Source organism: Hipposideros armiger, unplaced genomic scaffold (assembly GCF_001890085.2).
Source record: "Hipposideros armiger isolate ML-2016 unplaced genomic scaffold, ASM189008v1 scaffold_69, whole genome shotgun sequence".
Classification (NCBI taxonomy): Eukaryota; Metazoa; Chordata; class Mammalia; order Chiroptera; family Hipposideridae; genus Hipposideros; species Hipposideros armiger.
Genome location: NW_017731419.1, coordinates 1,728,241 through 1,741,781, shown reverse-complemented (window position 1 = coordinate 1,741,781; position 13,541 = coordinate 1,728,241). Strand labels below are relative to the sequence as shown.

The following is a 13,541-nucleotide window of genomic DNA, read 5'->3' as shown; positions in this document are numbered from 1 at the left end:
GCGCGTTTCTAGAAGGCATGGAGCTTTTAGAGAAGTGTGTGTGGCCTGACGCCAAGATGTACGAGGAATCCGTGTTTCTCTCTGCCTAGCTTTGTCCCCTGCTGGGCCACATTTCTGTTAAGTCATCGCTGTCAAATTAGCAAGTTTGAAGTGCTGTGACTATTTCATTCATCAGTATAAATAAACCCTGTATTTAGTGTTATAAGTACTTGGTCCACATACCTGCTCAGTGAAGAGTGGCAGTGATTTCTGCTTAAGCCAGTTGAAAAAAAAAAACACCAAGACCATTTTGTTAGGTATGTTGGTAAAAAATACGAGTTTTTCCATTGTCAGGGAGACCTTACAAACAAAGGTTTACATTTATTTTCCCTCAGCAATGCTTAACTTCCAAACGTATATAATTTCCTTAGATTGATAAAGGAAGCGGGCAAACAAGATCCAGAGCTGGCTTACATCAGCAGCAATTTCATAACTGGACACGGCATCGGAAAGAACCAGCCTCGTAACAAGCAGATGGAAGCAGAGTTCAGAAAACAGGAGGAGGTAACTTACGTTAAAATAATGGTACCGGGACCATTTTCAGAACAAAGCAGACAAACTCTTCCCATAGGAACTCCCTTTTCTTCCTAGTTCCTCAGCAGTTTCTGGTAACATAGAATAGTTGTTCATAATTAGAGTAGCTGTGTCCTCTGAGGTAGCTGAATAGTGATTCGTGATTTCAGAATTAGAATAGCTATCGAGTCAATTTTGTGTCTTAACTGCTATCAGCCATTACATTTTCTTTTGTTGGACTGATGGCACACAGTTACATTTCCTAGGAAAACAGCATGTGTAACCATAACTCCCGTGGACTCCATAGGACTCTGAAGCAACTAACTGAAAGTTTTTCCTAGAAAGTATTTTGTTTTTCATAAAGATTTTGCCTTAATTTTTTTCTTGCTTTTTAAGATTTTTAATATGAGAAACAGCATTGTAAAGATACAAAAGCCTATTATAGTGTTTTGGCTCACAAAAACTTTTTATTTAAAGTTCGGTATTTAAACTTAAAACTAGTAGAATAGTTCACATAGATGTCATTTTCTACATCATAGCTTTTTTATAATATTCCAAGTTTGGGGAGTCCAATAGTCAGTCTGATTGCTCTCTCTAAAACCCAGCTTACTTTATTATTTAACTTAACCTGGATTGGGAAACAATGTGATTTTAATCTAGTATGAAAAAGTTGTCACTTTATTTTTTAATTAGTTCTGATTTTTTTAAACTGAAAATTCCCAAGATTCCAAAAAATAAGTAATGCCTTGCTTGTAATTTTTAATTCAAAGTGTTTTAGGGGATTTTATTTTAGTGAAAGAATTTTGACATCTTTGGAGGGATGTTGGCTCATCTCACACACAGAAGATACCATGATGGGGGGGGGGTCAGCATGTCAGCAGGACTGCACAAGTGGATTCATCCGATCACTTGGTTGAGTTAGATTTTTTTTAATTGGAATCAATTAATTAAATAATTTATTCATTCAGTAAATGTGGAATTAATGAAATAAGGACTAGATACATAATTTCATCATTTAAATTTTTTAAGGATCCTCAAGAAACAGTTCTTCATACAGGCTTATACTTTATGGTTAAGGACCTGTAAAAGAGGTGATTGAAAAAGAATACCTGCTCAGGAACTTACACTAGCTCTTTCTTGTTGATGTTTAAATACCGTAACAAATTCCATGTTAGGTGCTTCAGCCCCCTTCATTTCTCTTCCCTAGTTAACCTTCATTAACTGTGGAGTCATTACTTCCGTTAAACATGTTTACTTGATTGTTCACTCAACTTTCAAGCCATTCCTCTGCGTTGCATCTAGATGCCTGTAGTCCTGACTTCCTCACATGGTTAAGTGACTTTCACCTGCCAGGCCCTGCTCCAGGCACAGTTGACCTTTGCACAACACAAGGTTATAGTTAGATTCTTTTGTGGTCCTTATAGAAGCCAGCCCCTTCAACCTGACGACTTTCTGTGATTTGTACACAGGCACTTCTGTAAAATTGAAAGGCACTTTGATTTCTCAAGTCACATGCAGTTGAAAATTGTCATTAACTCAGAGTTTCATGCGTCTTGAATTTTGTTTGATGTCACCTTCTTTAGCCTGGCCCTAAAGACTTTGCATGCCCTGAGTATGTGTTGGAAATGACAGTTGTCACTTATTTTTACTACATTGTTGTCTTTGGAAAATTTCTTAGGATTGCTTTTCTTGTCTGGTGGATTTCTTTCAGGTACTGAGGAAATTTCGAGCACATGAGACCAACCTGCTTATTGCAACAAGTATTGTGGAAGAAGGTGTTGATATTCCAAAGTGCAACTTGGTGGTTCGCTTTGATTTGCCCACAGAGTATCGATCTTACGTTCAATCTAAGGGCAGAGCAAGGGCACCGATCTCTAACTATATAATGTTAGCAGATACAGACAAAATAAAAAGTTTTGAAGAAGACCTTAAAACATACAAAGCTATCGAAAAGGTAAGATCCAAAAATTAATACGGTATCTTTTTAAGTTATTTTTTTATGTGCATAGAAATAGAGCAAAACAGTTCTGTGTACAGAGAGTGGTCTCAATAGGGGTGTGCAATGTATACACTATAAGAAAGTCGAGCATGTTCAATTACAAAGAGCCAGCAGCATTTCACAAAGTGAAAGCTCACCATAAAATAATGCAAATGGCTGGATAGATCACTGGGGAAGAATGCCTGGAAAGCGTATAGTTGATGTGGGCAGCGCAGTAACAAGTTGACTGTGTTGTGGAGGGATTTGAGAGTGATGGCATAGCTCCTATACTCGTGAAAGACTGGCACTCTGTGTGTGTGTGTGTGTGTGTGTGTGTGTGTGTGTGTGTGTGTAGGGACAGTATAGTGTAAACCTTCCAGCTGTATGACGAGTGTCTCCACATGATTGGTGCTGGGAGGAAGGTTCTGGAGCAGATGACTGAGTATTGAGCTGTGTTAGGAGAAAGGTTCCATGTCCGGGGAGCCTTTTCTGTAGGCACAGAGGTAGACAACCAATGGATGGCCAAGAAGTCATTTGTTCTCATTGTAAATTCTTGTAAAATGTTCAGATCTTGAGAAACAAATGTTCCAAATCAGTTGATACTGGTGAGACTGACGTTGAGCCTGTTGTGGACGATGATGACATTTTCCCACCGTACGTGTTGAGGCCCGATGATGGTGGTCCACGAGTCACAATCAACACGGCCATCGGACACATCAATAGGTATGGGATGAACTCATTTGCATGGAAAACCTATGATGATTGCAAGATTTAAATATAAACCTGTAAGTATGGTATTGTTGTTTACCTTTTGCAAACAATCACCAATCTTTCCGTTTATGGCCTATATTATTTTGATGTGAGAAAGAAAAGATGTTGCTCTTTTCTATTCTCTTTTTTGGTCAAAAGTCAAAACCAGTATTGTGCAGTAATAAATGTGTAGTGTTCATTGGCAAGGCTGATGTTATGAAGGTGTGTTTATTTTAATTAGGTTTAATTTAATTTTACAAATCTCACTAATATTTTTCTGAATTCTGAGATTTGTTTTATGCCATGAATATTGGGAATGTTGAATTTTCCATCAGCAGTGATTTCAGATTATGATAAATTAACTTATATTTTTGAGTATACTCTAATTTGTTTTGTCCTGAGTTGGTAATAACATTTCTAAGAACTAAGAAAAGCAGATACATACCTAGGTTATGTCTATATCAAGATAAATTTCATGCAGAGGCAAAATAAAGGAGCAACAAGCATGAGATTTTCTTTTTAACTTTTTATTTTGAAACAATTTCAAAGTTTAAAATTTTGCAAGATTACTACAAAGAACTTCCATATACACTTCACCCAGAGAGACCCATTCAGGTTTCATGAGAATGTTCTTTTGTAGTGAGAGAATCCAGTCCAGGATCATGGTTGTATCCATTTTCTCATCATCTCTAGTCCCCGTCAGCCTGGAACCATTCTTCAGTCTTCCTGTGACTTTAATGACCTTGAAGCTTTTAGAAGATTACAGGCCAGTGATTTTGTAGTCTGTCTCTCAGTTTGGGTTTATCAGATATTTGTCATGATTAGACCCAGGTTTTGCATGTTTGGCCAGCATCTCACAGAAGTGATGCTCTGTTCCCGTTTCATTTTATCAGGCGCACTTGATGTCGGTTTTGTGCTCTTGCTGATGGTGGTGACTTTGATCACTTACAGAAGGTCTGCCTGCTTTCTCTACTATACAGTTACCTTCCCCTGCTTTACAATTAGTGAATAAAGGAGATACTTGAGACTATATAAAGTTCTCTCTAGTTTTACCCATTACTTTCAGTATCTGTTGGTATTTCTTGCCTGAATTGATTGTTACTGTGATTTCTGCAGAATGGTGATTTTCTAATTCCATTTTTCTTTCTGCATTTATTAGTTGGAATTCTATAAGGAAGAGCTTTCTTTTTTTTTTTTTTTTCATTTATTTTTTCATTCAATATGAACTAATGGACTCCGGTTTTATTGAGTGGATTATAATCTGTTACTATCATTGCTTATTTATTTTGATGTTAAAATTATCTCAGATTTGGCCAGTTGGGAGCCCCTTCAAGCTGCTGCCATGACTTTTTAAAATGTCACCATGATTCTTTGAACACTTCCTTGTTTTATGGCATACCAAGACGTTGTAGACTCAACTCACATTTTCCCTGCTCCAGCCTAGATACTGGCTTTTTCTCTGAAAGCCCCTGGTTTCTTTCAGTGGAGAATGAATGGTGTTTAAAAACCAAGATCTGAATACCGGGTGTGTCATTGCCACTGGAGTGTGGCTGCCACTGGGCTCTTTAGTAGACAGAGCCAGAAAATATATTCATGCATATTCACATACACATTTATATCTGCATGTATTTCTGTATCTGACTTACCTGTCTGCTGTCACCTCCATTTTTAGTATGACACTAGGGGGTTCATTCTAGCTTTCCTCTTTTCCCTTCTTTGTTCCTGACTTCTTCAATAGTGAGAAATACGATTCCCACTGTCTTCCAGATACCCACTTTCATGTTCAGCCTCCCTGAATATCGCCAGTCTCCTACTCTGCAGGGCTGGCATCATGTTTGCTTCCATTCCAGTGCCCTCCTTGCGTGGGTCCTGGCCCCTCTGGGTTGCCTTCGTGTCCCAGCAGCCTCTGTACTCGGGCTTGGCTCCCTGCACACGAGCTTCCTGCCCTGCTGCGACATGCTCCTTGTGCACTGCAGGGGTGGTCTTGTTCTCACGCCCTCCTTTGTGTCAGCCCAGGGCTGTCCTTCCACCCTCTTCTGATGCCCTCCTTGCAGGCCCCAGTGGTGGCACGGGTAAGATTATTAAGGAGCAAACACTGGCCGTGTGTTCTCTTAACGGGTTAGGAACAGTATGTCCTGCACTGTCCAGTATGGTAGCAACTAGACATGAGGCTATTTAAATCCAAATGTCAATTTGAGTTAAAAAGAAATAAAATGAAAAGTTTCCCTAGCTGCCCTCGCCACATTTCAGGTGCTTTGTGGCTGCCCTGTTGGGCATACAGACCATCACAGAAAGTTCTAACAGACAACACTGTTCCAACTTACTAAAAGTTTGAAGCAATGAAGCTCAAACTGCACATATAAATACCGAACCAGTAGAGGAGAAGAGGGACATAAGAAATCAAACTTTGGGATGTGACTATCAGTATAAATTTTTTTCATCTATTTCTCAGTTGTAGATTCAGCATCAGAATTTCTTTTTCTTCACAGATACTGTGCTAGATTACCAAGTGATCCGTTTACTCATCTAGCTCCTAAATGTAGAACCCGAGAGTTGCCTGATGGTACATTTTATTCAACTCTTTATCTGCCAATTAACTCACCTCTTCGAGCCTCCATTGTTGTAAGTTTAGAAAAAGAAATGATTGTGCCTTTAATATATGTCATTAATGAGGTGTTTTTTTTTCAGGTTCTCTAAGCCTTTGCCAACTTATAGGTAAATTTGGCTTACAATCTACTTTAAAAAGTAGACTTATAAATCTCTTGTAGTCAACTACATGTTCAAATCTTCAATAGACTGTACAACTTACAGATGCTTAGAATTGGAATCGATGGCCTTTGACGCTTCCTCTAGATCTTATTAATATAAACATTTCTGGCAGAATCATTCAGCTGTGGCCTAGATACGGATGGTGACACCGAAATCATTAAGTAATGTTGGGCTGTTCTAGTTATTTTGTTGTCGACTCGAAAATCTGCTGTTGTGTAACTGCTGCCCTTGGTCCCAATGCCGATCTCCAGACATTCTAAGATGACTAATTTCTGTTGCACGTGGCAAGTTGCAGTACTGTTAATGTATATGTTCTAGTCACATCCTGATATAGCTTTATATTTTTGGTTACATATTTGTAGATTAGTGAAAATAAGATACCTTACTAAAACCTTACTAAAATTTAAATTAACCAAAATCATCAAATCTTGGTTGTAATTGATTTAGTTGTTACTGGGCAGGAATTTTTAAAGATGGCTTTTTCAAATATGGACATTCGGACTTCTTTTTTAATTTGCTGACATTTTTCAAAATAAAGAACTTTGCTCTGGTAAATTTTAACTTGAAAGGTCTTGGGGCAGAGGTTTCATAGCTGTGTTAGGTGTTAATGTTAATATAGCTCGGTGTATATACAATGGAAGTGTTTTTTGTTACTTTCAGGGTCCACCAATGAGCTGTATACGACTGGCTGAAAGAGTTGTAGCTCTTATTTGCTGTGAAAAACTGCACAAAATTGGTAAGTGTTTGAAAAGCACATGCAAATAAAAATAACGTCAAAAAGACTGTAAAACAAGCATGTTGAGGACAGAGGTCGCTGCGGGTTTTGCGCCGCTGTGAACTTGGCGTTGCTGTGCTCTGGTGCTTGGGCGTGAGTGTGATGTAACTGAAATCCCTGCGTGGATGTGGGCTATTGGTTTTCCATAGCTGGACTGCAAACAAATGTCATTTTTCACTTTCTTTACTGACCCCTTTTAAATACGTAAAGGTTTTCTCTCGTACTGTGAACCATGAGTGTGTTTTAATGTATCAGTCTCTCAAATTAATCCGTATTAGTACATAAGAATCCATTTTTCTAAAAATGGGAAGACCTGTCTTCCATGTTTTTTGTGAGGTGATGATATGTGCTGTTTTCCTGGTTAGATGTTTTAACTTTTGAAACTTAGAACGGAGTTTATCATCTCGCTCACATTGAAATATGAATACCAATAGACTTTGCCTTAAGTGTCACATCTGATTACTTATTATTATTGAAAGTAAAGATGCTTTAGTTGTCGTTTCTCGTCAGTTTGCTTCCTAACAATGCTATTGTGTATTATTTATTAATTAATCATCAGAGAGACAAAATTTGGATTGTTTTTGTGAATTTCTTAGGTGAACTGGATGACCATTTGATGCCAGTCGGGAAAGAAACCGTGAAATATGAAGAAGAGCTTGACTTACATGACGAAGAAGAGACCAGTGTGCCAGGCAGACCGGGCTCCACAAAACGAAGGCAGTGCTACCCCAAAGCAGTTAGTATTGGGTAGACCTGAAGAGAACGCACGCCTTTCTGGCGTTTTAGTTCCTGCTGCATCAGACCTGGATTCCTCTGCTTGGCTTCCTAGACCCCCGTGATGGGGCCCAGTCTGTGGCCTCGGTTCATTTCTCCTGTTCACAGCTTAGATCAGCCCCTTCGCTTCATGTGCACACTGTGTGCTCCTCCCCACTGCAGGCTCTGCATTCCTTTTCTTCTCAGGAGGAGTCATCTGTCCGAGTCTATCCGGAATGAGTTTATTTCATTTAAAGAGACATTGGTTTCATTCACTGTAGTGGTAAAGATTCTTGCTTTACTTCTGTTTGGGGCTAAGACAAAAGAGGATTTGTATGATAAAATAGCCAAGTGAAAAGATGTCCGTTCAAGATGGGGTGGACACTGGCAGGTATAAGTACAGGTATTTGTCAGGAGTTAGGATGTGGCCTACTAGGAGTCAAAATCAGTTATTTCCATGTGTTGTGTTGAGCTTGGTCTGTGGCATGCTAGCAGGATTTATGCACTAAAACATCCCTGAGTCTGACTTCTAGTTATAGCCATCCCAGGGTGACGTACTTAATTTAAAAATATTTGTTAATGTTTTTACCTCATCAGAACCCCAACAAAAACAAAATTTTGCTGTGTACGTTCATCTTAGCCTAAACGTGTACTCCTTTTGTTTTTGAAGTTTTGTTGCATTTTTGCGTGTGAAACCTTTGCACATAGGCTAAACATTTTCAAGATTCAGTCATGTCAGTTATTCAAAAATCATGAATGTTACCCATTTTCCTGAAGTGCTTCTTTCCCTCATATCTAGTTTTCCTGCTCTGACATTTATCTCAAAGCTAGGCTAGTTTCATATGACAAACGTTGCCACTTAAAAGTGTTTGAGAAGGGTAGTAGTGCCTTGCATCCTGTTTAATTAATAGATACATTCTGTACCTAATTAAGGTTATCTATCAATTATAATCACCTCTTACCAAGCATTTCTCTGCCATTTAACTACAGATGCAATCATTTATGTCATTGAGCCTCAGAAACTGAAGACTATTGGGTGGGATTGTATGTATTGGGTTGTTAGAAAATTCATGACGTGTTTTTTTTCTATGTTTTTCGTTGCAAAAATGCGTCATGACTTTTCCAACAACTCAATATATTGAAAGTTTAGAAACAGTCTCAGATTAATTAAATTACGGTTTATGATAACTGATTTCATATTGACCCTGAAAGATATTCTTATTGTAGTAGTTGGAGATAAAAATCAGGATATGACACAGTCTTTGTTGTGTGATTCCATTTGGAATGAATAATATGTATGTGTATATGTTTATATACATTTATACTTAGGAAAAAGTCTAAAAGGTGATACAGTATATCAAAATGGAATAAATGTTATCTTTGATACTATTATGTGGAATTTAAAAAAATTTGACGACCTTTATTTTCTCATATTCTATAGTGAGTAAAGACTCAAGGAAGAAAAGAGTTGTCTAGTCAAAAAAAAAGATCAAATGAGTAGTATTTTTTTTTAAAAGACCCTGCAGTGTTTTGTATAATTTTGGTGTTAGCTGTATAATCAACAGTGCATCATAAGGTGGGTGAGCTTGGGCCACCTTGCATCCCAGACCTGAGAAATGCTTGCTGAGGAATTAGGAGGTCGTTATTTTCTTAGCTTTTCCTCATTAGGTTTTAGTAAAGCCAGGAATAAATTTGTTTTCTTGCCAACATCTGGAAAAGAGGCTATTATACTTGAGGTTGATGCTAATTTTTCTTTCCAATTCCAGATTCCAGAATGTCTGAGGGATAGCTATCCCAAACCTGATCAGCCCTGTTACCTGTATGTGATAGGAATGGTTCTAACGACACCGTTACCTGATGAACTGAACTTCAGAAGGCGGAAACTTTATCCCCCTGAGGATACCACGAGATGCTTTGGAATACTGACAGCCAAACCCATACCTCAGGTAAGACACCTCATAATGAGGATTTATGGTAAAAACACATTGTGTTTTTAAAAAGGAAAGACTACTTAAGAGTAACTGCCTTTTGTCACCTCAGTGTGTTTCATATTTAAAATTTGAGGTGTCTTTAAGTCCCTGATAGAATCATTCCTCTTTTGAACTTAAATATTTATAAAGAAAGAAAAAACCTGTTAACCTGGGGTGCTTCATGTTCTCTTTGCTAAGATCCCGCACTTCCCTGTGTACACGCGCTCGGGAGAGGTTACCATCTCTATTGAGCTGAAGAAGTCTGGCTTCACATTGTCTCTGCAAATGCTCGAGTTGATTACAAGACTTCACCAGTATATATTCTCACATATTCTTCGCCTTGAAAAACCTGCACTAGAATTTAAACCCACAGACGCTGACTCAGCATACTGTGTTCTACCTCTGAATGTTGGTAAGAAGGACCCGAACCCGTAAACGTTCACTTACACTAGCTAAAAAATGGAAGTTTTGCTTGACAACTAGCTTATTGTGTATACCACAGATATCTCTCCCTTTGATAACTAAATTAGACACATAGAGGAATGTAGAGCTTAAGTAAGAATCTTACCAGCATTACTGTATTTTAACAAGCTAAAGAGTCTTTTTCTTCCCTAAGTTAATGACTCCAGCACTTTGGACATTGACTTTAAATTCATGGAAGACATTGAAAAATCTGAAGCTCGCATAGGCATTCCCAGTACAAAGTATTCAAAAGAAACACCCTTTGTTTTTCAATTGGAAGATTACCAGGATGCAGTTATCATTCCAAGGTAGGTATTGAAGTGGAAAGCAAAGTGGTGATGATACTGGGTTTCAGAAGATTTCACGCTTCACAGGGGGATGCAAGTGGATGTGATTTGGCATCGAGGTTACTACTAGAAAATTTCAGTTTCCCTCATGGTGGACCTGTTCTCTTCCCGTTTCCATTCTATTTTTTTTTTTTTTTTAATTGGGGAATTGGGGGAGGGAAACAGTGTTGGGGACTTGGGGAGGGGGACCAGCCAGGTTGTTGTTCTTCCGTCTCCGTTGTGGAGGGCACCAGTCACCATGTAGCTGCCCGTCGGCGGCTCGTGGCCTCTAAGCTCAAGGTGCTGTGTTACAATTTTAGTTGTGGGTGGGCATAGCCACCATCCCATGTGGGAGTCGAACCAGCAGTCTTGTTGTTAAGAGCATGTGCTCTGGCCACTGAACATCCGGGCAGCAGCTCAGCTCAAGGTGCTGAGTTCAGTCTTAGTTGTGGGCGGGCGTAGACCACCATTGTACAGGCAGTCTTGTTGTTAGGAGCACATGCTCTCACCAGCTGAACCATCCTGCCACCTGTTGGCAGCTCAGCGACACAGCTCAGCTCGGGCACAGCATCACTGACCCATGTGGGAATTGAACTGGCGGCCTTGTTGCTCAGAGCTCATGCTCTTAAGCTAACTCTTAACCAACTGAGCCACTTGGCCGGCCCCCCCATTTCCTTTCTTAAAAACCCAAACCTAAACACTGTCAGTGAAGAGACTTTACTTTCTGAAGGTCAGATGATCTGAGTGGTGTTAACAGGCTTTCTTCTTAAAATCTCCATCCTTATAATCCCCAAAGTCTTCTAGAATTTGATCATGAATATTTCCTTTCTTAAATTTTTTTACTAGGAATAATGTTATAATTACAAAGAAAATAGTAAATCAGAATGCTTTTCTTCTTATTTTGTAAAAATTTAGGGGATGGAGATTTTTAGCAATAAAATTCAATAAAGGCACTTTTCAGAGTACTGGCTGTATACAGTTTTTCTCTGATTGTTTTTTTCTTTTTGCACCTCAAAGCCATATTTTAAATGTTAGCTCTCATCTGATATCAGTATCATCAGTGATGCAGTTAAAACTTTTCATGTGGCAAGTGTCTGTCATGTTTAGCATTGGTAATGTACAAGTGTTTACTCAGTTTGGATATTGGGAGTTTTCCATACTGTTTATATTGACAAAATTAAGAGATTCTCAAAGGTGCCGTTTAGCTTTCAGTGTGTTGTTATCAATGTATAGATGTTTAGGGGAAAAATAATAGTAAAGCAGGGCAGAGTGGCAAGTCAGTCAGTTTTTACTTGATACAAATATATAGTTCTTGCCTCAAATCCACTTGAATATATTATTAGGAATTGAAGTTTTCATTAACGTTATTTATTTTTAATCTTTTGAACTCTTTAAAATCAAAATTTGCATATCCATGTTAAGAACAGTTGTGTTTTGAGAATAGTTGATTTAAACCAAAAAGTCACTCATTAATTTTCTTTTTTTAGGTATCGAAATTTCGATCAGCCTCATAGATTTTATGTAGCTGATGTGTACACTGATCTTACCCCACTGAGTAAATTTCCATCCCCTGAGTATGAAACTTTTGCAGAATATTATAAAACGAAGTATAACCTTGACCTGACCAATCTCAACCAGCCGCTGCTGGATGTGGACCACACATCTTCAAGGTAAGGTGTTAAAGTGTTAATTGAGGCATTTTTCCAGAGGTCAGTAGGCACACATAGAGGGTCACTGTCTCCACTGCCCACCTGTAGACTCTGGGAAATCAGGAGACCCTTTGCACACAGAATTGCCCGGGGTGTGGCCCAGGGCTATGCAGTTAAGTGAGCTCTTCAGGTGGTTTGCGCACACGCTGAAGTTGGGAGAAGCACTGCGAGAGTGTACTTGTTTCTGTCCGTTTGATACAATTATTTTGAAATTTTTGTAGACTGAACCTTTTGACCCCTCGCCATTTGAATCAGAAGGGGAAAGCTCTTCCTTTAAGCAGTGCTGAAAAGAGGAAAGCCAAATGGGAAAGTCTGCAGAACAAGCAGGTAATGCGTTCATGGATATTAGTGTAACTTAGTATTGGTAAAGATAAGTTGGTTTGAATTTTATATTATCAGGTGAACTAAGTGACTTGTGAGTATTTTGGAAATTGCCCAACCCTTGGGTTTTGTTTTGGTTTAACTAATATTGTATGTTGACTTTTATTTGATGTCTTTTGGGTAAGTATGAGAGGTTTGGCTTTTATATTTGGTTCATTGATACAATTACATCATGAAATCGCCCTTATAAATCCTAAGGAAAGTCCCATTTGGCCTTCAAGGATTGTTTTTAAAAATTAAAAAAAAATTTAGTTTTCCAATTACAGCTGACGTTCAATATTATATTAGTTTCAGATCTATAGCATAGTGGTTAGACATTTATATAACTTAGGAAGTAATTGCCCCGACAAGTCTAGTGCCCCTCTGACAACATACATAGTTGGTACAATATTGACTGTATTCCCTGTGCTGTACTTTACATCCCGTGACTGTTTTGTAACTGCCAATTTGTATTTCTTAATCCCTTCACCTTTTTCACCCAGCCCTTCAACCCCCTCCCATCTGGCAATCATCAGTTTAGCTTTTATATTTGTTCCATTGATATAATTATGTCATGAAATCATCCTTATAAATCCTAGGATAAATCTCACTTGGTCTTAAAGGATTATTTTTTAAAATGTTTTTAAAAATAAGATTTTGCTAGTACTTACAATTTTTATCTTTATCCATTGGTAAAATTGGTCTTAAATTTGTTTTCCATGCTTTTGTGTGTTTGCTTTATGTTTATCCACATTTTTCCATATTCAAAGATACTGGTTCCAGAGCTCTGTGCTATCCACCCAATCCCAGCGTCACTGTGGAGAAAAGCAGTCTGTCTCCCCAGCATACTTTATCGTCTTCACTGCCTTTTGACCGCGGAGGAGCTAAGAGCCCAGACGGCCAGCGATGCTGGCGTGGGAGTCAGAGCCCTTCCTGTGGATTTTAGGTATGCCTGCGTTATTGGCCACACAGAATACAGGCCACAAAATCCTATTTGGAAAAGAACTGAACGAAGTGCAGTTTTTAATTTTATATAAAACAGTTCTAAAAGATTACAAAGAAAACGTGTCTAATACATGAAGACAAATGCATCCTTTGATTCCTAAGTGAAAATCTATATATTGGGGTCATTGAGGT

At 38.5% G+C, this 13,541-nt stretch overlaps 1 protein-coding gene across 5 annotated transcripts in view; it reads left to right on the top strand.

Annotated features, from left to right (window-relative positions):
* The window catches only part of DICER1 (dicer 1, ribonuclease III), a 72,407-nt gene that overhangs the window by 40,477 nt on the left and 18,389 nt on the right, over positions 1-13,541 (top strand). For all 5 annotated transcript variants that reach the window (XM_019642483.1, XM_019642485.1, XM_019642486.1 and 2 more), the window contains 12 exons: positions 411-543; positions 2,264-2,506; positions 3,099-3,253; positions 5,770-5,902; positions 6,710-6,785; positions 7,421-7,560; positions 9,344-9,523; positions 9,746-9,959; positions 10,164-10,317; positions 11,823-12,005; positions 12,266-12,371; positions 13,175-13,350. In XM_019642483.1, the coding sequence (XP_019498028.1) occupies positions 411-543; positions 2,264-2,506; positions 3,099-3,253; positions 5,770-5,902; positions 6,710-6,785; positions 7,421-7,560; positions 9,344-9,523; positions 9,746-9,959; positions 10,164-10,317; positions 11,823-12,005; positions 12,266-12,371; positions 13,175-13,350 (1,893 nt within the window). The remainder of the gene's footprint in view (positions 1-410; positions 544-2,263; positions 2,507-3,098; positions 3,254-5,769; positions 5,903-6,709; positions 6,786-7,420; positions 7,561-9,343; positions 9,524-9,745; positions 9,960-10,163; positions 10,318-11,822; positions 12,006-12,265; positions 12,372-13,174; positions 13,351-13,541) is intronic.